Source organism: Saimiri boliviensis, chromosome 6 (genome assembly GCF_048565385.1).
Source record: "Saimiri boliviensis isolate mSaiBol1 chromosome 6, mSaiBol1.pri, whole genome shotgun sequence".
NCBI classification, from domain to species: domain Eukaryota; kingdom Metazoa; phylum Chordata; class Mammalia; order Primates; family Cebidae; genus Saimiri; species Saimiri boliviensis.
In genome coordinates this window covers 38,019,644-38,045,885 of record NC_133454.1, presented here as the reverse complement: position 1 = coordinate 38,045,885, position 26,242 = coordinate 38,019,644, and the positions used below count along the sequence as shown (strand labels likewise).

The 26,242-nt window shown below is 37.5% G+C and overlaps 1 protein-coding gene across 12 annotated transcripts in view; it reads right to left on the bottom strand.

Annotated features, from left to right (window-relative positions):
* YAP1 (Yes1 associated transcriptional regulator) overlaps positions 1-26,242 on the bottom strand; it is a 132,699-nt gene that overhangs the window by 63,281 nt on the left and 43,176 nt on the right. For all 12 annotated transcript variants that reach the window (XM_010334625.3, XM_039470872.2, XM_039470870.2 and 9 more), the window contains exon 3: positions 4,238-4,353. In XM_010334625.3, coding sequence (XP_010332927.2) covers positions 4,238-4,353 — 116 coding nt within the window. The remainder of the gene's footprint in view (positions 1-4,237; positions 4,354-26,242) is intronic.

The window sequence follows — 26,242 nt, the reverse complement described above, 5'->3', positions numbered from 1 at the left end:
CTTGATGATAAAAAGCTTACAGAGATAAACATAATTTCAAAGACAGTAACAGATTTTTAACAAAGTAATAGTGGCTACCTGGTATTATAAACGGATTAAATTGTAAAATATTAGATCACATTTATTTACCTATTATATATGCAAGACACTACACCAAGCACCATGTACTATTAATAATAAATTTTAACTATGTGATATGGATTCTGTCATTTAATGCTCACAACAGCTCTATGAGTTATTATCTCATTTTTCCAAGTGACGAATACAGGTAGATACGGTAACTTGTCCAAGATTTCATGGATGATAAATTATGGCTGGGATTCAAACTAGATCCATGGGATTTCAAGAGCCCTTGGTCTTAACCCTTATTGTAAATCATCTCTGTTTCAAAGGTGAAAAGTAGAATTTCAAAGTTTAAGAACTACAACACATAAAGTAGCAATTATCAACACCTTAACCCTGTTGGCTCTGCAACTTCTCACACATCTTTACCCTCTCTGTGTTTATAAAGTTAAAACCTAAATTAATGTGTAATTTACCCATCATTTTTATATTTCACATCTATTTTCTAGTCCTCTCATTTTTCTTGGTAACAATCTCTCATTTGATCTTTGGTGCTGAGAGGTATTACACAGGCAGGAGAATACGACGGGCAAATGTTAAGGCAGATCTGTACTCCTCACTTTGCTTGCTTCTGAACACTTTTCCCCACTCAAAGGAAGGTGCTTAGCATACTCTTCTAACATGTATCACCTTTTCAAGATCAAGAGGGCATTTTCTCAACCAATCTCCTGAGGTTATTTCCTAGGAATTCCTCACAGTTTTTCTTAAAAGAGAAATCTGAAAGTGCTATGCTACATTGGTAGAGTTGAGAATTGTCAAATAAATCCCAATAATTTCTAACTTTAAAGTATACAAATAATGAATACCCTAAAATGTACCTGTAATGAGACATTTGGACTTTGGGGTGTTATTAAATGTACATTTCTCAAAAGCAGATAAATGAGTTGATTCTACCTAATAGAAATCAAGACATAATTTTTAATGATCCTAAGTAGCTATTTGGCATACAGTTATTTCTGAATTATCACAGAATATACTTTGACTTTACTGTCACTTGAAGATCCAGCAATTGTGTCGATCAGTGTTAACAAGTTCCTATTTAAAAAATTCAAAACATATCATAAAAATAGAGCTAAAGAAGTATCACTTTTCACTCCCCAGGGCTTTGTTTTCTAATGTTGAACACACCCAGCCTTATACATTATAACTTTGAAAGGACAATCATCTCAAGTAATTTAGTAGACTAGACTTTACATATACATATATTTATGTATTGAATATTTTAATATAGAATAAAGTAAAACCATTATCTTACTATTCAATTTCCTCTTATTTTTCTATTTTCTTCCTCACTTTTCAAATTCTTTCACAAAGTTTGCTGTCATTTACCTGTCACTTAAATGACACAGTTAAAGAATATAAATTAATCTTCTTACAAGGATGTATTGAGTCTTGCCTCTAGAACCTTTTCCAGGTGCACCTTTGTTTTGGGTGATTCTTGGTTATAGGTATTTGGAAATCTGCCCAATCACAAACCACTGGTCTCTAGTCTATAAATGAAATCCACCATTTCAACCTCATACTTTGAAAAAGGACTTATAAAAGCATAATTAAACTCATCATTTTTGCTAAAGTAAATTAGAAAACGAAATAGGGTTTCATAAAATCTTAAGAATTGAAAAGAATCTTAAAAGATCTTTCAGCCTAGTCAACCACAAATATTACGCAGAAAACAGGTTTGGGGAGTCTACAGAAAATGACAGTATCTTAAGGAAAGCGGTCCGATGAGAAACAAGAAGTCAGAGCAGAACATGAAGCTGGACTCAATTATGAATGACGAAAATTCTTTTTCAAAAAAAGCAAAGCGAAGAAAGTCCTTGTTAAATTAATAAGTAATAAAAATGTAAATCAAGTTGCATTTAGCATGATTAACCCAGCAGAGTACTTTAGAAGCACAGTGTAGCTTTGGGTTAGCCATTCAGAAGGCATCCCCTTAAGGGTGAAAATTTTCTGTAGATAGCCTGCTTCACGGAAGCCATTTTCTGCTCTGTTATATTAAATGCCCTCAAATTTTACTTAAATGCTCTCACAATTCTCCTTGCTCACTGTCTCTAAGATTTTAAAAACTCCTTAAAAGATCGTTTTTTCAAGCAGAGAAGAGCATGCTTTTGCTTCACTTATTAACATGACGTTATGGCTATAATTTTATGTGAACATGAGATCTATCAAGATTACAGAGACATTCATTCCAAAGCATATCAAAACCATGGGCTTCCACTGAAATGGAAGAAAAGACAACAAACAAGTGCATGTAATTTAAAGGAAAAAGAGGCATTCACTGTGAAGAGATTATCAATACTCTCAGCACTTGACCAGCAAGCCTCCGTGTAACCAAATTCAGAATATTCTGATTCTGGGAATTCATCTATATTTAATGTAACACTTCACTCTAATTTTGAAAGTTTTGGTGACTCCTGGAATTAGTGTTGTTGCTGATGTTTTAAAAAGCCTTTTGGGTATTGGACCTGTCAGCTAGTCTCTTCCTTTCCTCCTCATACTGTCTGATTGTCCCATAATGGAGTGTTCTCTTTGAATATTCTCTTCTCTTTAAGGAACAGTATTTTATTTGAAACAAGGCCTCCTTAAGCAAACATCATCTCTATACCTACCACCTTCTGGAGAAGCAGTTCCCCAATATTATCTACTATCAATAGCATTTAAAAATAGCGCCTCCAGGACATTCATTAATGGCTCCCAGTTGCTTCTGCTTTCTCTGAGGCTTTGCTCTGTCAGTTATTCTATCTATGATTAACGTACAACAAAGAACATGGGATCTTAAACAAGACAGTGCAAAATGCACCTTCACAGAATGCTGGGATACAAACAAGAATTATTATTATACAATTATTATTGTCAAATACCTTCTAGCACCATGTAAACATGCTCAAGCCTCTTCCGGGGTGGCTTTTCCCATTTCAGTTTCTCCTTCCAACTCTCTCCTCAAAACCCTCTCCCTTATTCCTTCTCCCCTCACTCCTAATGCTCCAGTCATGCTTTTTGCCACTCCACTGAAACTGTCTCAAAGTCACCTCTTTACAGCTCTATCATTTAGACATTTAAACATGTTATTTATATATAGACATGTATATGCATGCCTACTAATTTTTATGTAGTATATTAAAACATTTCATACTTTACAAACAAGACACACAATTTTTTTTTTTTTAAAGACAGGGTCCCACTCTGTCACCCAGGCTGGAGTATGGTGATGCAATCACAGGTCATTGTAATCTCAATTTCCCAGAAGAAGGACACCTTTTCCTAATATGTACGAACGTACATAATGGACTAACTGTGGCCTTGGACCCACCTAACAAAGGAGAAAGAGGCTAGACAGTATCTGATAGGGAAGATGAAGGAGCTAAGCTTTCACTTACTGCCTACTCTGTAATTACGAGAAGCTTCATATAAACTGCATGATTTTCTTTCATATCCTCCCTTCTATCATAAGGAGCACTGTTATTTTCCATTATGTAGATGAGAAAAACTGCAGATTCAAGTAAATTGAAAATAAGGGGCAGAAAAAAGGATTTATACTCAGGTTTATCTTCTATAAAAAAAGGTGAAGATGTGTTTAATAATCCATGCTCGCCCTGGGAATAATAAATACTCGTTTGGGTTTGCAAAAGTTACTGCCTTTCAGATATTTTCAGAGTAGAATGAATAACCATGTTATAAGTTGGGTTAAGAACACCATAGCAAAAAAAATTTTTAAATAAAAAAATAAGAACACCATAACTTGGCTTTCCATCCAAACAACAAAGGGAAGAAGGAAACTTCAGCTGAACTACCTGAGACACAAGAAAGCAGCAGAATAAACACAAATGTATCAAAATTAACAGAACTAAAAATTTGAGATACTTGCTTCAGAACCAAATCTTAAAGAACTGGTGGCTTTCAGTTATTGGCCCCCTTATGCATTAACTGCTAATACAGGGCAATAAAATAGCTTACGTTATTTTAAAATAGAATATGTCTTCTGTATGAAACTGGAGAGACAATCAACATTGCCCACGCCCCAGTTTCTGTAAAAGAGTAATGACTATTTTCCACAGCAATTTTTACCAATGCATAAGCATTACTCCATGTGCTGTAATTACAGTGTCTCACTCACCTGAGGCCGAATTCATCATATTCTGCTGCACAGGTGGACTGGTGGGGGCTGTAACGTTCATCTGAGACAGCATGGCCTTCCTGGGGTCCTGCCATGTTGTTGTCTGATCGATGTGACTAAGACAAAACAAAACACTGCATTAGGAAACAAATACCAGGTTCCAAAAACAATTCTTATCTTGTGGGCTCATAATCAAAGGGTACCAAGTGAGCTCTGTAAAAGCAAAAAGTCACAGCATCTCACTCCTCCCACCACCCTCCCTTTGCAACAGACATTTTTCACCCTTAAATCACTCAACCTTTACCCTTCAGATCTTACAAGTGCAACATCTGAAAAAGTTATGCCTGGAATTTTAAGTGAAAGGAAATCATCTTCAACTAATAAGTTAATTATTACTCACTTCTAATGTAAAAATACAATGTAGTTTGTATACCAAGAGAGAAACTATAAGACTAAAATCCAAGATTAAAAAAAAAAAAAAATCACGCTTATTTTCTCCTAGATGTGAGAAAGCCAAATAATGTAATTTTTAGCCCTTTTTAAAGTAAACCACCGCAAAACCCAAAAAATCGTCTTCTTATATACTGCAAAGCCAAAGCAGAATTTAAAACTTCTTCTGTAAGTTTTCATTTTCTCCAGTGACTGCTGAATAACATGTACTTATACAAAGCCCTCTGATATTTGCTGAACATTTTCTACGTAACTGTTAACTTACTAATACACATATACATATAGATTTCTTAGTATGTAAAGTTGAGAATGAAAACAGCTAAAAATTCTGTGAAATAAAAGACTGCAAGGCATCTAGCATATTAAAGCTTTCAATAAGTACTAACTTTTCTTGTAGCAAAGTTTCATTGTTTCAATGAAGAAAAACTTGATACATTATACAAATAAAACTACCTTAAAAAGTACACTGCATTAATAGCCAGAAGTAATCAAAACTTTATATATAAACCTCTCTTCAGTATAATTTATTACAGCAAAAATTTGAAAGCCACTTAACATTTAATGATAGGGAATTGGTTAAATAAACATGATTACATACGATGGACTGCAAGCAGCTATTGAAAATGTTTTAGAAAACTATATGATATGAAAAATATTAACACAGTTTTAAAAACTAGGTTATAAAACAGTATGTATTCAACAAGGCTAATTGTTTAAAGTGCGTGTGTGTGTGTGTAGTGATGGCATATAGAAAGAATTAATATCAAAATGTTTATTTCTGGATGGCTAAACATTTTTTTGGGGGGTAGCTGTTTTAAGTTTCAAATCTGAGTTTTCTCTTCTTTAATAATCCTACTGATAACTATGGAAACAGCAAAGAAATGACACTTTTTACCATTAACTATCCTGAAATGGATATAGACTGCTATCTCACCAATAATTCTATCTTATCACTAATACACTAAGAAAGAATCACAGGCTCTAGCTAGAATGGGAGTTAAATATGGGAAATTCTTTTTTTTTTTTTTTTTTTGGAGACAGTCTCACTCCATCACCCAGGCTGGAGTGCAGGGCTGTGAACTTGGCTCAATGCAATCTCCAACTCCCGAGTTCAAGCAATTCTCCTGCCTCAGCCTTCCAAGTAGCTGGGATTACAGGTGGGTGCCACCATACCCAGCTAATTTTTTTGTATTTTTAGTAGAGATGGGGTTTTTCCCATGTTGGCCAGGCTGGTGTTGAACTCCTGACCTAAAGTGATCCACCCACCTCTGGCTCCCAAAGTGCTGGGATTACAGGTGTGAGCCACTGTGCCTGGCCTGGGAGAAAAAATTATTCCTACGTGTCTTTAAGGAATAAAAATATTATTACCTAATTTTCCAACTATAAATACATGCACCTGGCTGGGCAGGGTGGCTCATGCCTGTAATCCCAGCACTTTGGGAGCCCAAGGTGGGTGGATCACGAGGTCAGGAGTTCGAGACCAGCCTGGCTAACATGGTGAAACCTTATCTCCACTAAAAATACAAAAATTAGGCAGGCATGGATGCCTGTAATCCCAGCTTCTCAGGAGGCTGAGGCAGGAGAATCGCTTGAACACAGGAGGCAGAGGTTGCAGTGAGTCAAGATTGTACCACTGTGCTCCAGCCTGGGTGACAGAGTGAGACTGTGTCTCGGAAAAGGAAAAAAAAATACATGTGCCCATTTAGATGCCAAAGAAAATGTAGAATAAAATTAACTTGAGAATATTTTGTTAACATTTATTTTATAAGATTAAACCATGAAAAAAAAAGCTGTTTTATCAATTTGCAACAGTATACTGTTGGCCAATGAATGATCCAAGAGTCAGGGACACCAACCCTCCCGTGCAGTCAAAAATCCACATATAACTTTTTATTCCCAAAAACTTAATTACTGACAGCCTACTATTGACAGTCCATTATGTTGTATGTTATGTACTGTATTCTTACAATAAGTAATTTAGAGAAAAGAAAATGTTATTAAGAAAACCACAAAAGGCCAGGCATGGTGGCTCACACCTTTACTTCTAGCACATTGGGAGGCAGACGCGGGTGGATCACTTGGGCTCAGAGTCTGAGATCAGGCTGGACAACACAGTAAAACCCCATTTCTATGAAAAAGATAAAATATCAGCCAGGCATGTGGTGCATACCTGTGGTCTCAGATACTTGGGAGGCTGAGGTGAGAGGATTGCTTGAGCCTAGGAGGTAGAGGTTATATAGTGGGCTGAGATTGTGCCCTGTACTCCAGCCTGAGCAACATAGGGATGGAGGAAGAGGAGAGAGAATGCAGGGAGGGGAGGGAAGGAGGAAGAAAAGAAGAAAGAAAGGAGAAAGGGAAGGAAGGAGGGAAGGAGGAAGGGAGGCAGGCAGGCAGGCAGGCGGCAGGCAGGCAGGTTACTCTTCCTTCAGGGGTAATCTGGCCCTGCTGGTAATCTTCCCCAGCTGGCCCACAAAACACCTAATTTCTATCCAACCTTTTAAAGACCTAGATGCCTCCTCCTTTTAGAAGTCTCCTCTGTGGGGGGAAAAAAAAAAAAAAAAAGGGAAGGCAGATGAATATTAAAATTCCAGCTCTGCCAATGACAATCTGGATTGCATGGGCAAATTTTATCAATCTACTCCACCTTCAATAAAGTAGGACTGATTTACTTACTTTGCAGGGTTCAAATGATTAAATTCAGTAACATATATAAAAGCAACCAGGACTGTGACTCCTGGTACACAAAAAGCCCTCAAATATTTCATTCCGTTGCTAGCCCAATATTTAAAATAGGAAAACTTCATGGTAAATGAGTCGAGTATGTTTTATTAAAAATGAAATAAGAGTTCAGTTAAGTGAAGATGACAGGTCTAGGTTAAGAGCTTTAATAGGGAGTTTGGTTTTCACTGATAAGTAATGAAGAGATGAAGTAAGCAGACACTACAGGTTTGAAGGCAAGGAATAGAAATGATAAAAATGTTTCTGGACCACTACTTCAACCTGCAGAGAGCTATCAGCATAGAGAAAGAATAAACCAGAAGCCTGGAATGTGAACAGAGACGCTCCTACTGCAGGCTGAGCGCTGTACGCTGGCTGCCTGCTGGCCAGCCAGGCTCTGAGGAGCTGTGTGGCACTGCAACCTACCAATACACACCTGGCCAGCCAAAAAAAAAAAAAGAGACAGAGAGAGAGAGAGAGAGAGAGAGAGAAAGAGAGAGAGAGAGAATGAACTAAAAAAGGAACTCAGCAAGTGTAGACATACTGACTCATAGGGGAAGAGGAGCAGCGTAATAATTACAAAGTAAAATAAAAATCTTATTCCTGTAACCAAATGCGTCAAAATATTAAGTACTAAAAACCTCTCCATGCAATCATTTTTATTTAAGCCATAAGATAGTCATCTCTGTCAATATAAACCAAAGCAAATAATAAGCAGTATTTATCAGCCAAAGCTCATCCTAATACATTTTAAGAAATTCTTCAAATTATTGGTTCTGTGTTTTATTCTCAAATGCTTTATCTATAACCCTTATTTAAGAAACACTGAACAACGTAATCAAAATGGGTTTTATAGTAACCAAAACACTGATGACTTTCTTACATTGACCTTCAAAGTTAAGGATGAATTTTATGCTGCTAATTTGTGAAAGCACTAGTAGGAGGTTAGTGCTCAGGTAGGTTAGTAAAATAAATGACTAAAAATAATATACTAAGAAACAGATTAACATTGACACTGATACTGTGATAAAGTTTAGAAACTTCAAAGTATGGTTACTACCAATTCTTTCATACCCTTGCTACTCAAAAGTGTGGGCCTTGTCCCAACAGCACTGACCACACCCAGGGGCTAGTCAGAACTGCAGAACCTCACGTTCTACCCAACCCACTGATGAAGAATCTACAGTTTAATAAGATCCTCTGTATGTTCGTTAAAAGTTTGAGAAGCACTGCCTTAGATACTATTTTGAGATTTGGTCACCTACATTGTTTTAAGAATGACAAATGGCTAGAGGGTAAATATTTTGTGTACATGATGAAGCAAAACCACTTATCTGAGGAGTTAAGCATCCTCTGAAACTCTCAATTTATAAAATAATTCTATCTTGGTTAAAGTCTACAACTAGTATCAGTAGAATGAAGCTGTTATAAACTTAAACCTAACTACATTGTTTCTTTTGTTCTCTTCATAATCCATTTTTGAAAATGTTTCTTCCAAACTAAAAAATTTATAAAACCGATTTTTCACAAAATCACAGCAGTATAATCTTAAATCATTTGTACCTGTGCACAGCTACCTAACAAACCGGTTCCTTCCAAATCTGCTAAGATTTCGTGATGTCAGACGGCACAAAGTAGGCATTAAGAATTTCATATAATCTACAGACGTTATGAATGGAAACCTTTTATGGACACTTCTAATATCATAATTAGAAACTTAAAAAAAAAATACAGCTGCCAAGTGTTGAAGCCTCTAACATATTTTTAAGATCATCTTCATTGTGTTGTAAAAGGAAAAGAGTTTTAACAAAACCCCAACAACGCACTGTTGAAGACAGTGACCTGCTCAAACATTGAATTTTTTCTGATAAGGGTGAACAATAGTAACATGACAAAAACGTGCTTTATGTGCCCACATGAGGCATCTGGGCAACCAAATCACCCACTTTCCTGAAGAAAAGTGAGCTTGAATTTAACTATATGTAAGACCACAAAGCCTAATATCTAATGAAAAATCAAGTGATCAACTAAAGATTCTTTTTTTATTAAGAAAAATTGACTTTTAGGAAACAATAAGATTAAAATTGGAAAACCAGGAATAATACAAAATGATATGAAGAATGTTCTAAGCTTCTAATATTGTTGTCAGGCCCTCAAAATACTATGATGGCAGTACTGGGAGTGGGCAGTCAGCCCAGATTTACTGCTCATTTATCAAGCCCATGTTTCTTGTGCAAGTGTTATAGAGTCACATGCTAGAGGCTGTTCCCAAACTAGCTAAACCTACGTGCTTAATTGACTCTAGGAACAATGATACATTGTTTAATCTAATCCTTCTATGAGCCACAGTTCCTAAACCACAACTATATGCTTTTTGTATCTGTGTATGTCCACGGTGGACTATTTCTAGAACCTTAAAAATTCAGGGATTATGCATATAAAGTTCCTTGATAAGGATGAAAAGACTTACACATTTTGCCTCTATGATAATATGGTTCCTGTATTACAAGAAATTAGAATCCTAAATTGAAATTTAAATAATTAAGTTATCACTGAAGGCTGTTAATGAGTTAAAATTATGAACAAGTATGGGCAGAAATACACAAAAGCAAATATGACCATTTATTGTAAGTCTACAAATTGTATACCTCACTATAATCTGACCCTATAGCTTTAGGTCTGATAAAATTAACATTTGTTCACAAGTATGAAACCAATTTAAACACAACTTAACCATGCTGACAAATAAAGTGATGTGCTGACATGCTTATATAACTTCCTTGGGAAATAATTATTCCCTAAGGAAGGGGTGAGAATGTACCAGTCACAAGAATAATGCCAAAGCTCAAGGGGAGGCTTCCTGAAGCAAACACAGTTCTCTCAATCTTGATCCCAAATGATTTTTATCTGAATCATGTTCAGCAAAATTGAACACCTTTTCCTAACGTCGTAGTGACTGAGAACATTCCTCCCAATACTTCAAAAATTGTTTGTCCTGATTTCTTATATAGAAAATGACAGATGTCATTAAAGTATGAATTGAGAACAAAGACTAGAATTCCAATTATAAGGTCTACCTAGCTCTTTTCATAATCATCACCTTGGGGGAAAAGGGAAAAAAAGAGAAATGGCAGAAATAAAAAAAATATATATTTCAAGGCTGGGTATGGTGGCTCACGTTTGTAATCTCAGCACTTTGGGAGGCCGAGGTGGGCAGATCACCTGAGGTAAGGAGTTTCAGACCAGCCTGGCCAGCATGGTGAAACCCCATCTCTATTAAAAATACAAAAATTAGCCAGGGGTAGTGGCGGGTGCTTGCAATCCCAGCTACTCAGGAGGCTGAGACAGAAGAATCACTTGAACCCAGAAGGCGGAGGTTAAAGTGAGCTGAGATCGCGCCACTGCACTCTAGCCTGGGTGACAAGGGTGAGATTCCACTTCAAAAAAAAAAAAAAATTAGCAGGGAAGACTCATTAGCACCTGGTTATTTTCCTAAATGACAAGTTATTTTAAGAAAATAATTAACCTAGCACTTTTACACGTCTTTCATAATCTGAGCTCTTTACCTACAATAAGACATTTATTTACCCAAAAGAGCCAAACAGGAATTCAACTTCTTTAAAAAATGGTGGTTTTCTCATATTCTACTGTTTTGCTTTAACTGACATTCCTGAGCAAATGCTATTTTAAATGGAACTACTATATGTTAGATGTCTACTTATAGTTAGAAGTGAACTTTCTTACACAGGTTAGAGATACTAGAAATATTATCTTTTAATTTTATAATTGTCAGTCTAGCAACAGAAGACAGAAAAAAAAATGTGATAGGTACCAACTCTGAACTCATTTGCCATGACACGACTTAGGAGTAAGGCCCTCAACCAAACACCAGGAAGGAAGACAGGTTTAGGCAGTCAAACAAAGCTGTAATCAGCATTCTGTGGCCACATCAGACACCAGTGGCTTCCAAATAAGGATCTGTTCAGTTGGCTGGCTCATACAACTACAGTGAGGGAATCTAGTTACAAATCTGGAACCACATTCATTGTATATTTATGGTTACATTCAAATTTTCAACTGTTAAAAACATAACAGGGCTTTAGCCACCCAAAATATTAATACACCACAAGTCTAACAGCCAGGGAAACATTTCCCAAAGGGCAAATCACCAGGAAGAGTAAGGAAAATCTACACTAAACACTGCTTAGCAAAGTGGGCAAATGATCTTCATCAAAAGAAAGTGTATTAAGCAACTTGTAACATAAACAACTGCTGACACCCACTCCTCCTCCAGCCATTTTGATGAAAATAATACAGTCAAGAAACCTTCTATATTCTTTACCACGTACTTCTAACAAGTTTGGTAACACTACAGAATGTCTTCAATCCTCTAAAAAGATTCATATTGTAAGTTAGTAAAATAACTTGGGGAGGGACCCCAAAACATAACAGAATTTAACTTTTACATATTCTACACATAATATATGTCAAATAATGAGATGGTTTCTATTCAAATAAATGTTAAGCACAGAGTCTTACTTAGTCTTAACTATTCATTAAATGACACAAAAAATCTACTTTGATATTTCATTATTCACTAGATGCCATTTTAGGAAATATTACTTAGATAACTTTGAAATTTTGGTAATGCTTTCAGGGCTTCCACAATCAAAAGAGAGGGCAGGACAGTGGTGGAAAGGCACTAAAGTCATTAAAGTATGAATTGAGAACAAAGACTAGATTTACTTAAGTTGGAAGTCAGGTTACCCAATCTCAGTGAAGTAATATGACTTTTCTGAACCCCGGCTTTAGCAGCTGTGATATAGAACAGGCCACCATTAAACAAGAAGAAATACTTCACTTATTGATTATTTACTGTGTTATGCAAAACAAAGTATGTTATCCATGTAACCATTTTTAAAGTAAATAAAATAGTATCTGATGTCAGCACTTTTCAGTCTTTTGGTTCACATGTCTACTGTAAGGCAATCATAGTTAGCTACAAAACTGAAACCATATTCATTGCATATTTATGGCAACATTCAAGTTTTCAACTGTTAGTAACACATCTGGGGTTAAATTACCAATAAGTAACAAATTAATTTAAAGGAAGGGAGGGAACCCTTGGCTACATTAAGATTACTGGTGACAATAATAAATTTTACATATAGGACTACAACAGATTTTAAGGTGGTTTACCAGATCTGTGGATTTCATATGGGGCAAAAAAGTGGTGGGATTCTTTCAATCACGGCCAAAAATTCTTACAACAGTCACCCATCATTTTTCCAGCCATTAATTTCTCTTTGTATGATTATAACATGCTGTGTTTTCTCTGTATATAGGTATATAGACACATACATATAGACACATACATGCATGCTTAATTTTTTTTTTAAATGAATGCTAGACACTCATACAAATCAAGCTTTCAGGACTGGCTTACTTAGAAGAGTCAGTAGTCCTTCAAAACCAAGTTATAAATACAGAATAAATGTCTCCTTTCTGTCTCCTCTGGATTTAACAAGTTTATAGAGAGAGTACAAGAGAGCACAGTGTGTTATAACCATACAAAAATAATTCAAATTCCCTAATTCACCAGAATCAGAGCATTTGTTCAGGCTGAAAACTAGGATTCAACTTGCTTTCTGTTAAGCTGCAACTGAAATGTGATCCTGTCAGTGAAAACACAGCTTTTTTCTTTGATCCTCTCAAATTAAATGACTATGAAATTCCATTATACTATGAAATATATTATCACCTTTTTGAGGGGAATTTTTATGGATATTGGTAGAAAATGTTACTAATAGTCACAGTCATGGTCATTAAAGAGAAATTAATAAAAAGGTTATACTGCAAAGTACTTCTTAAGTAACATGAACACTTAAGAGACTGTTTCCATCTATGAGAACCATGCTAGCAGGCTGGATCTTTAGTGTTACATGAGGATTACTCAGAGAGTAGTTTCACAGGTTTCTATTTTATGGATTTTTTTTTTTTTTAAGAGTACCTCTGTATGGAGGCAAACATTCTTCTAGTCTCCCATTAAGATGTCAAATGTCTAGAGCTCACTAAGAACAAACTCAAGCTCTGGGAATCTAAAAAGTTAACAAAAAGGCTGTTTATTAAATTGGAAGAAAGGTAAATGAGTATAGCAAATACATCAGGAGTTTCACTGAAATTATTTTAAAAATTCTTCCAATAACTAAAAAATTTAATAATTACTGAAAAAAGGTTCCTGAAGCAGAACTCAGTTTGGTTATCCACAGAACTGACTTCATTGAATTTCTAATTCACATATAATAAACACATAGAAAATAACTGATATTTTAATGATGTATCAGAAAACACTACTGGATTTTCAGGTGAGAAGACTGACATACCTAAGAATTACAAAAGATAGATTATTTCTCTGCTATCTTTTTTTTTTTTTAAAGAGGAGACAAAACTCTATATGAGTTTTCATAAAATGTTTTGTCCACTACAACTGTGGTGGGGAGGAACAGTGGTAGAGTGGGCAGTGACTTTTGCCATCTGTGAATCACTCATATCTATGATACTGTGGAAAATTTTGGGCACTATTGCTCAAGACTGACATAATGCCACCACTAAACAAAAGATGAACTATGAAGATGGCTTAAGGGATGGAACAAAGACCAGGCCTAATTGTAATTGAAACACCTCAGTCTATAAAAATGAAGTCCATGTGGAGATATGATTAAAATCATAAGAGAAAAGGAAAATTCAAAAGCTCTCAAAATATAAAAAACACTTCATACCTAAAAGGAAACTTCACCCAGAGATCACTATTTCATGTCTCCATGCCCTTGCTCACATAGTACCTCTGCCTTCAATTCCTTTCCCACCCCCACTCCTCTCCCATCAAGTCTTAGAGGCCAGCTCAAATATCCACTCTTAGGAAGGTTTCCCTGAGCTCTCTCAGCCTCCACACAGCAGTTAACAGATCCAATGCGCCTCTATGTTTTCGAGGAAAAATCCAGAATAACATTTCCAAGATAGGCTCTTAAGTTCTCCTTTAATTATCCAAAGACAGCACAACTTACTTCTAGTAATTGATGCACACACTAAAATATATTTAGATTATTTAGTTATGTCCAGGCATAATCTGGATCTTTTGAAACAATAGCTTAACCTTCTGAATGGCTTCATCTGGTGATTCAGCAAATAAAAGTAACAGAATTGCTGAAATCGAAGGGTAACTTACATAGAAGAGTATAATGTTAGAAGGAAACTTGGAGACCACCTGACCAATGGTTTCATTTTATACACAAAGAAATGGATATTTAATTAATTGTCCACAATGGGACTAAAACACATATTTTCAGACTCAGAGAGTAGCTTGGCTTTCCCTAGACAAAATACAGACTTAACCTCTCAGATCAACGAAGCTGTCTACAGAGGTCAGAGTGAAAGGTACATTGCCAGTGCATTACCTGTCACCTGTCCAAAAACTGCTAACATTGGGGTCACTGGTAGAAGCTGCATCTATGATTGCTTTCATGTCAATGACTCAGAGGTTGAAAAACAACTCACTACAAAGCTGTTTGATCAGCATCTTATAGTTGGCTTTTCATTAGCCAGGTAAGAAATGGTTACTAAAGGCTCTATGTGAACCACATTGAATGCAGTAATAGTTCACTTATCCAGGCCATCAATAAAAACAGTATAGGCCAAAAGTTTCTTCACAGATAAGTGAAAGGACCGCTTCATTTAGACTCCTAGGTGCTTGGTATTTCCTATTAACTACTGTTTCTAATCTGCTGTCTTAAATTATGGGGAAAATATCTGGCAGTTACACTGAAGCCTCTTCTGTTTATTCCTAGATACACAACTGTATTCAATAAGGTCATCTGGCCTCAGTTAACTGCGCTGTGATACACAGCTTATGAAATGAGTGCTCTTCTCAACCTTATGAAATGAGTGCTCAGCCCAACCCTCCCTGACTCTGTACATGACAGAATTAAAACTCATAATGGTCACTCAACCATGCCTGAGGTGACGGCACTAATGGTGGCAGAGGCAGAACTACAATTCAAGTCTCCTGTCAATCAGGTTCTCTTGCCACAATTCCAACCCTACCCATACAACATAAAAACCACACTAAACCTAAGCCAAACAATATTAACCAAGCTACAGTTTGTTTAAAGCACTTACTCAACACCTATTAAGTGTCAAGTACTGCTAACATTAAATATATATATATATATGACCTGGAGGAGCTTATCTTCTAGTGGGAAAGATGCAAAAGACAAAACTTGAACATAAAATGATAGAGAGAGCAGCTTAGGGTGTTTACGGAAAGGCTCTTGGTACAACCTAGCAATACAGAGGAGGACACATAAAGGTGACAGCTTCTGAATAGAGTGCGGAATAATCTGTAAAATTAGCTAGCTAGAGAAGCTGGAGAAGCATTCTTGAAAGAAAGATAAGGGGGAAGCATGGGCTAAATTACAGAGGTGTGATTTCTGTACCACTTAAATGAGAGAACCCAAGTACAATTCAACTAAACCCCTCTGGCTGAAAAAAGACTAAACATGATTGTGCCAACCAAGTATGTCTCCAGAGTTTGCCAAATGCACCCAGGAAGAAAAGAGACAAAAATCATCTCTTGCTGATAAGTACTGTTCTACTCTTAAGAATAAAGACCGGCCGGGCGCCGTGGCTCAAGCCTGTAATCCCAGCACTTTGGGAGGCCGAGGCGGGTGGATCACGGGGTCGAGAGATCGAGACCAGCCTGGTCAACATGGTGAAACCCCGTCTCTACTAAAAATACAAAAAAAATTAGCTGGGCATGGTGGCTCGTGCCTGTAATCCCAGCTACTCAGGAGGCTGAGGCAGGAGAATTGCCTGAACCCAGGAGGCGGAGGTTGCGGTGAGCCGAGATCGCGCCATTGCACTCCAGCCTGGGTAACAAGAGCGAAACTCCACCTCAAAAAAAAAAAAAAAAAAAAAAAAAGGAAAAAAAAAAGAATAAAGACCACGGGTAGACGTGGTTCACACCTATAATCCCAGCACTTTGGGAGGCCGAGGCGGGTGGATGACGAGGTCAGGAGTTCGAGACCAGTCTGGCCAGCATAGCAAAACCCCATCTCTACTAAAAATACAAAAAAAAAAAAAAAAAAAAAAAATAGCTGGGTGTTGTGGTGTGTGCCTGTAATTCCAGCTATTCAGGAGGCTGAGGCAGGAGAATTGCGTGAACCCGGGAGGCAGAGGTTGCAGCAAACTGAGATCGTGCCATTGTACTCCAGCCCAGGAGACAGTGCAAGGCTCTGTGCAAAAATACATACATACATACATACCATGTTCTATTAATCTTTGTACCTCTAGCCTGTAACAGAGTCCCTTCTATGTTCAATAGTGTTGCTTAAACTCAACTGTCAAGATAATTGTATAACATGTAATTTTAAAATTTCTCATTTAACAAATATATAGGCTAATAGATATATATTATAAAATAGAAGGGTAAAAAATAAATAGATCTAGGATTACATGGCTCACCAAAATCAAGAATGTCTACACTTAAGAGTATACAGGGACTTGGCCGGGCGCGGTGGCTCAAGCCTGTAATCCCAGCACTTTGGGAGGCCGAGGCGGGTGGATCACAAGGTCAAGAGATCGAGACCATCTTGGTCAACATGGTGAAACCCCGTCTCTACTAAAAATACAAAAAAAAATAGCTGGGCATGGTGGTGCGTGCCTGTAATCCCAGCTACTCAGGAGGCTGAGGCAGGAGAATTGCCTGAACCCAGGAGGCGGAGGTTGCGGTGAGCCGAGATGGCACCATTGCACTCCAGCCTGGGTAACAAGAGCGAAACTCCGTCTCAAAAAAAAAAAAAAAAGAGTATACAGGGACTATATACATATACTATTAATAAGAACAGCCATAGTTCAATTTCCATTGCTATAGTCACTGCACCCTGCCCTTTTTTATCTTCTAAATTCAAGATAGTAATCATAGTAAAAACTGTGAATCCTTATTGTTCTTTTTTTTTTTTTTGGTGATTTATGAGGAGTTTAGAACCTAGCTGAGTTGGGAGGATCACTAGAGGCCAGGAGTTCAAGATCAGCCCAGGCAACAGAGCGAGACCCTATGCCCACAAAAAATTTAAAGATGAATCAGGCCTGGTGGTACATGCCTGTGGACCCAGCCGCTTGGTGCATAGAGGTGGGAAACTCACTTGAGCCTAGAAGGTCGAGGCTGCAGTGAACTATGAATACAGCACTACACTCCAGCTTGGGCAACAGAGCAAGACTCTATCTCAAAAAATAAAATATAAAAGGTACAGGAGGACCTTAACAGACATTTCTCTAAAGATAAACAAATGGCCAATAACCACACAAGGTGATGCTCAACATCACTAGCCTCTGGGGAAATGCAAATCAAAACCATGAAAACACCACTTGTGACAGAGATACCCCTTTTGATGCCTACTATCAAAAATATGAAAAACAAGTGTTGACATGGATATGGAGAAAGTGGAACCTTTGTGCATTGCTGGTAAGAATGTAAAATGGTACAGCCACTGTGGGAAAACAGTTCAGTGGCTCCTCAAAACATTAAGTAAAAAAATTACATGATCCAACAATTTCACTTTTAGGTATATACCCCAAACAACTGAAAGCAGAGACTCAAACAGATACTTGCATACCAATGCTCACAGCAACATTATTCACAATAACAGAACAGGGGAAGGGAAACAGCTCAAGCGCCCATTAACAAATACCTGGCTGGGCATGGTGGCTCATTCCTGTAATCCCAGCACTTTGGGAGGCTGAGGCGGGCGGATCATGAAGTCAGGAGTTTGAGATGAGCCTGACTAATGTGGTGAAACCCCATCTCTACTAAAAATACAAAAATTAGCTGGGCATGGTGGCTTGCGCCTGTTATCCCAGATACTCAGGAAGCTGAGGTAGGAGAATTGCTTGAACCCGGGGGCGTGGAGTGTACAGTGAACCAAGACCACGCCACTACACTCCAGCCTGGGCAACAGAGCAAGACTCTGCCTCAAAAAAAAAAAAAAAAAAAAAAAAAAAAAAAAATACCTAAGCAAAATATGGTATATACATATAATAGCATTCTGTAATTTAAAAAATCAAGTCTGTTACAGAAAAGGATAAATATCGTATTATTTTACTTACATGGGGTACCTACAACAAGCAAATTCATAGAGACAAAAAGTAGAACAGAGGTTACCAGAGGCTGGAGAAAAGGGGAGAATGGGGCGTTATTTAATATAATAGGTACAGAGTTTCTAGTTGGTATGATGAATGAATTCTGGAAATGGATGTCAGTTGTATAACTCTGTGACTAACAACACTGAATGTATATTTAAAAATTGTCAAAATGGTGAATTTTATATTATCCCATGTATGTATTATGATGTATGTTTGTATATATGTTATGTATTAGATATTTTTTTAAAAAGGTAAGGAAATTAATCATGCAGATTGTGTTTTTTTTCCCTTCACAGCCTAAGACCTGGTGAAAATTCTAAATGTGCTACTGAACCATATTTTCAATCCTCTCTTCCAAGAACTGTAATCAAATTAAAGGAAATTTAGGGAACCTGAGCAACTTATTAGATATAAGAAAATCAAGATCTCTATGTAACTTCGGTTGACTTCGAATTTCCATTTGGCACAACTGTGAGATCTGGGCTTTGCAACTACAAGTAAGTAGGATAAGGCAGAAAAAAATTCTTAATGAAATTAAACAGTACTATCAACAACAAGTCACAAAACTAGAATGGCAGAGAGACCAGCCGTGTGAACAATCAAGAATCAGATATATTCCTTCCTTCAGATAAAGACTTCAGGCTTATTTCATACCCCAAAAGACTTAATTTTAATTGCCTCTGAAAACAGTGGATCTGAGAACAAGTCAAAGTACAATATTAAGCTGTGCAGGGTGAAAAGACTGGGTACTTTGTTCTATGACACTCCCATACAACCATCAAAATAAAGTAAACATCTACCAAATGAAATCCTAAGCCATTAAAAGTGACAAACAAGCCAGTTGTAGTGGCTCATGCTTGTAACCCCAGCACTTTCGGAGGCTGAGGCAGGAGGATCAATTGAACTAAGAAGTTTGAGACCAGCCTGGGCAACAAAGTAGACTTTGTCTCTACAAAAAATAAAAAATATTGCTGGGTGTGGTGGTGCCTGCCAATAGTCCTACCCACTGGGTAAGCTGAGGTGAGAGAATCGCTTGAACCCAAGAGATCAAGGCTGTAGTAGGCCCTGATGTGCCACTATACTCCAACCTGAGCAACAGAGTAAGACCCTATCTTAAATAAGTAATAAAAAGAAAGAAATGTGACAAACCTAAATACTATATGCGCTAAAAAAAAAAAAAAGTTTAATAATTTAATCAAGGTAAATAAAATGAAATTTTACCACACTATAACAACTAGATAAAAGACATACTGTTTGGGGCCAGACACAGTGGCTCATACCTGTAATCCCATCACTTTGGGAGGCCAAGGTGGGCAGATCACTTGAGATCAGGAGTTTAAGACCAGCTTGGCCAACATGGTAAAATCTCATCTCCACTAGAAATATTAAAAATAGCCAAGCACACCTGTACTCCTAGCTACTTGGGAAAGTGAGTCAGAAGAATCACTTGAACCTAGGAGGCAAAGACTGCAGTGAGCCAAGATAATGCCACTGCACTGCAGTACGAGTGACAGAGCAAGACTCTGTCTCCAAAAAAAAGAAATACTATTTGGATATATGTATTTTCACAGATGTATTTTCACTGAAAAAAGATTTGCAGTGTAAAATTTTTTTTAACAAAGTTCTATTAACATTCTTAAGACTTAATATTTTTTAAAACGTTTTAAGGTTTAAATTAAGCCAATATAAATTTTTAAAATTACTGCAAGCCATATACAATTCTACAGACATGTGGGAGCTAAAAAATAAGTAGTACAAGATAGAACCCCTACACTTGAGGATGACATTTAAAGAAGAAAAAGATTTGGGTGAAACCATTAGATAATAAAATACATTATATAATGCAGGCTTAACTTGGTAACTAAGCTGTTTGATAACAGATCAACAATTTGAATTTGCTGTTTAAGGTACCTAAGCACTGTCACCACTTTAAAATCTCTCAAGCCACTGACTGGCAATACTTCACTTGGCCAGAGATCAAAATATTCTGAGACTTCTTGTTTGGCAGACAAAAGACAAAGAACACTAAAATGACACTTCTAATTTCTACATGAAGTAGTAAGAAGGCCGGGCGCAGTGGCTAACACCTGTAATCCCGGCACTTTGGGAAGCCAAGACGGGAGGATTACCTGAGGTCAGGAGTTCAGGGCCAGCCTGGCCAACATGGTGAAATTCTGTCTCTACTAAATATACAAAAAAAGTAGTTGAGTGTGGTGGTACGTGCTTGTAATACCAGCTACTCAGGAGGCTGAGGCAGGAGAATCACTTGAACCTGGGAGATGGAGCTTGCAATCAGCCGAGAGCACACCACTGCACTCTGGCCTGGGCCACAGAGCAAGTCTCCATCTCAAAAAATAAAAACAAAAAAGAAGTACACTGCTCAATGTCTCTTTTTTAGCACATACCAATAATCTATATTCCTTCATATATGCAATTAATCAATGTTTCTGAGAAACAACTATGGGCAAAAGTCATCATGCCAGGTGATGTGAGGTAAAGAGTAAGGAAGATCCAGTCTCTCTAATCAGACTCCAAAGTTGCAAAAGAACAAGAGGAGGAGAAAAATAAATTTAAATAAACTCTTTTATGTAACTGAAAACAAAGGTATTCATCTTTCCTTTCCCAAACAAATTCTTCCTACTTTTCTCATCACAAGAGCAATATTCAGTTATTTACATATCATTTCTGTTTTTACTTTCTATACTCAGCAATAACAAGTTTGGCCAATCATTTCACATATACCTTAAAAGACTTCAACTATACTCCCTGCCTCACAAGCCACTTTCCATGTAAGCTGCTAGGCCAGCTTCCCCTAAACACAATTCACGACTAGTCTTTCCCTCCCCATGACAACAATAAATGTGCTTTCCCCTGTCATCCATTTCATGGCTTAACATTCATTTTGAACCCTTTATCTCACCAGCTTATTTTCTCTCTTGAAGGTATGCTACCAATTTCTAATCCAGTATACATATCATACTCATCTTATTCCATCTCCCTGTATAAACCATGCCTCTTGTCTTATTTTACAGCTCCTTCAAAAGCCTGGCTCTAAAACATAGCCTGTCCAGGAAGTTGTAGATTGACTCCACTGGCTGGTGATCTCCTACCTAAATATGCTCAGGTTACATAGCATTAATATACCTTTTTTTTTTGAGACGGAGTTTCGCCCTTGTTACCCAGGCTGGAGTGCAATGGCGCGATCTCGGCTCACCTCAACCTCCACCTCCTGGGTTCAGGCAATTTTCCTGCCTCAGCCTCCTGAGTAGCTGGGATTACAGGCACACGCCACCATGCCCAGCTAATTTTTTGTATTTTTAGTAGAGACGGGGTTTCACCATGTTGACCAGGATGGTCTCGATCTCTTGACCTCGTGATCCACCCGCCTCAGCCTCCCAAAGTGCTGGGATTACAGGCTTGAGCCACCGCGCCCGGCTGATATACCTTTAATTTGTTGCTTTACAGGAACAATTTCAAGATTTCCTCCAAATTCTCCAGTATGGCGCTTTGCCCAGAGTGGTCGCTATAATAATCAAAGGGAACTCATATTTCAAACTGTAACTAAGCAAAAACTACATAGCAACACATGAAGAGGTAAAAGATAACATATCAGAATATCACACAAGGCAGCAAAAATGTCATATTCTAATAGGCTCTATCATATGCAGCTACTGGGACAATAAATAGTTATAACTGTACTAGGGAAGTGTTTGGCAATATTCAAAGATTATAGTTAAATAGTCTGAAAATATACAGCCAATATGTTATCAATGGGTTATGAGATTATTTATTTGTTCTTTTGGCCTTTATGTATTTTCAAACGTTTTCTCCTATATTAAACCTCTACTACATGTGCAATTAAAAAGCATAATTTGTATTATGTACTTAAAAGTAGATTGATATAATGACCAAGAATAGGCAGAAGATGAGGAAAGGTATTTCAGATACTGATGTCTTGTCTAGAGAACCATAAGATAGGTATTATGTTTAAAATATAATAAATACGATTGGAGTGGGAGAAGGATTTCAGAGTGGTAGTGAGAGAGGCCAGGGAGCAATTGAAGGTGATTTCAGTGATGCACGTGAGAGACAGTGGGGCATGGGCTGGGCTGCAGATGTGGAGTCGGTGAGAAGTGGGCAAATTCAAGGGCTCAGGAACGGATTCACTGCGAGGATTGAAGACAAGGAATGCGAATGACGTATCTTAAGATTTTTGAGTTTCTGAAGTCTAGCAGGCCTGTAAGAACAAAAATCATTCTGCAGGAATTAAAAACAGAATCCAGTCTTGACAACACACCCACAATGTCTGATGTATCTTCAATGTCTAGCATACAATCAAACTTTGCTAGACTCGCAAAGAAACAGGAGAATGTCACCTGTATGGAAAGAAGACAGTTAATAGAAACTGATGAGGAAATGGCTCCAATCATCGATTTAAAATGCATGGATGTATCAGCAGTTATTATGAATGAGTTTAAGATCTTAATGGAAATTCAAGACCAGATGTTTGAGGAGATGAGGGAAACTCTTAAAAATGACCTAAAGGCAATTTTAGGAGCAAAAACTACAATACTTGAGGTAAGGAATTCAGAGAACTCCAGTCGCAGGACAGAGTTTGATCAAATAATTCAGCATAACAAAAAACAGGGAGGATAGGAAAAACAGAAGGAGAAAACTCTTAAAATAGTTGATGATACTGAAAATTTAACCTTTAAAATAAAAGAAGTAGATGAGCTAAGTGGTAAATTAGACAATCCTAATGAATACAATAGTAATGAAGGTAAGAAATCACCCCAGAATGAATCACGAACTTACAAAGTCATGGAAGTATGGAAGAAACCTTATGCAATGTAGATAACAGACAGAGAAATCACCACATCCATTTAGAACTTACTGAAGGGGAGAGTAGGGAGAATGGAGAGGATGAATTTCTCGAAGTGAGAGAGGAAAGGAAAATTCCGAAATTCAAGAATAAAGAGAAAATTTTAAAAGCCTCCAGAGAAGAAAAAATGTTGATAGATGAAGGAACGGTACTTACCCTGGCAGCTGACCTTTAATCAGCAACACTGGATATTAGCAAGCAACGGAGTAATGTCTTCAACATTCTCGGACAACATGATTTTGAATCTAAATGTCTATGTGATGTTAAATTAGCATTTAAATGTGACAGTGAAATAAAGACATTTTCTTTTCTTTTCTTTTTTTTTTTTTTGAGACGGAGTTTTGCTCTTATTACCCAGGCTGGAGTGCAATGGCGCGATCTCAGCTCACCGCAACCTCCGCCTCCTGGGTTCAGGCAATTCTCCTGCCTCAGCCTCCTGAGTAGCTGGGATTACAGGCACGCGCCACCATGCCCAGGTAATTTTTTGCATTTTTAGTAGAGACGGGGTTTCACCATGTTGACCTCGTGATCCACCCGCCTCGGCCTCCCAAAGTGCTGGGATTACAGGCTTGAGCCACCACGCCCGGCCGAAATAAAGACATTTTCATATCTGCAAAGCCTTAGAAAATTTGCCAGCCAAAAATCTTCTATAAAGGAATTACTGAAAGAGGTACTCCTACAAAAGGAAGAAATAAATCGAGGAGGAATATATGGAATTCAAGAAAAGGGGGCTAAAACCCTGTCAGACTCAAAACACAGAGCTGGAGAAATGACCAGTGATGGCTTGAACTTTCTATTTATTAAAGAGGTAAAAGTTGCCAAGCCAGAGAAGATGAACAACTTAGAGACACAGGAGGAAGAGTTTTCCAAGCTAGAGTTGCTGGATGAAGAGGGCTCAGGGATGAAGGATGATGGAGAAGAGACCTCAGAGCTGGAGGAAGAGGAAGAAGAGGCCTCAGGATTAGAGGAGGAGGAGGAAGAGAAGGAACAGAGTCCAGTATTCTGTAAGGAAACAGAAGAAGAGAGACACAGAACTGTGCAAACAGAAGAACTAACATCCAAAGAAGCAGACTTAACACAGGAAATAGAAAACTTGAGTAGTGTGATTAATAGCATCAGAGAGATACAAGAGGATATTGGAAATTTGAAAAGTTCCCATCCAGGTGTCTTGAAAATTAAAAATTCAGCCGGGCGCGGTGGCTCAAGCCTGTAATCCCAGCACTTTGGGAGGCCGAGGCGGGTGGATCACGAGGTCAAGAGATCGAGACCAGCCTGGTCAACATGGTGAAACCCCGTCTCTACTAAAAATACAAAAAATTAGCTGGGCATGGTGGTGTGTGCCTGTAATCCCAGCTACTCAGGAGGCTGAGGCAGGAGAATTGCCTGAACCCAGGAGGCGGAGGTTGCGGTGAGCCGAGATCGTGCCATTGCACTCCAGCCTGGGTTAACAAGAGCGAAACTCCATCTCAAAAAAAAAAAAAAAAAAAAAAAAAAAAAAAAGAAAATTAAAAATTCAGCAGGTGATCTGAGTAGCAGAATGGACTTACTTGAAGAAAGAATAGACAGTCTAGAAGATCAAATTAAAGAATTCTCTAAGGATACAGTGCAAATGACCAAACAAGTAATTCATAAAGAAAGGCAAAGAGAGATAGAACATAGATCCAGAAGCTCCAACATTCGTTTGACAGGAATTCCAGAAAAGGAGAATAATTAGAATGGAGCAGAGGATATAATTAAGAAAATAACTGATGAAAACTTTGCAGAACTAAAGAAAGGTTCAAGTCTTGAGATTGCCAGTGCTTGCCAAGTACCTAGTAAGATTGGTAAAAAGAGACTGACTCCTAGACACATTTTAGTGAAATTTTCGAATTCTAATGATAAAGAGAAAATAATAAGGAGTTCTAGAGAGAGAAGAGAAAAAAACCTACCAAGGAAGAAGAATCAGATTGACAGCAGACTTACCACTGGACACACTGGATGCTGGAAGTAAATGGAGCAATATCTTTAGAGTTCTGCTGGAAAAAGGCTTTAATCCTAGAATTCTATACCCAGCCAACCTGGAACATGATTTTGGGGGTAAAACAAGGGTATTTCTTGATATTGAAGAATTCAGAGATTATGTTTCAAATATGCCCACTTTGAGAAAATTACTGGAGAATATGCTTTAGTAGTCTAGGGTGACTACAACACAATATGCTCTCCTCCCCAGCACACATCCAAAAATCAACAAGTAAAACAAAAATTAACTGTCCAGAAGGATGGACAGTTAATAGCATACTCAGTGATGAGGAGCAAGGAATATTAGATATTACTTACATGTTAATGAAGCTAAAGGATATGTTAAAAAAAAAATAGGCTCATCTGAAGGGAGTTATTTCAATTAATTGTTCACCGTCAGTTACAGATAGAATTTCTTGTTCTAATTCCCACCTCCACCTTACTACTGCAGTTGACTACTCTTTTTAGAATGTATATTCTCCTAGTTTGTCTAAAAGTAAACTTATATTACCAAGGGGAGGGGCACACCTATCAACATAATCTGTCAATGTAGCAGAAAACAGGAAGGACCAGTAAAGAAAAGCACTGGGGAAAATATGGTAAGGCTAGCTGAGATAGAAAAAACCACTTGAGCCCAGGAGTTTGAAGCCATCCTGGGCAATGTGAAACCATCTACAAAAAGAGGAAGAAAAAAGAAAATTTCACAATCTGTATTACTTGTCATTATGTGAATCTTCATAGTAAATCTTTTTCCTTTGAAA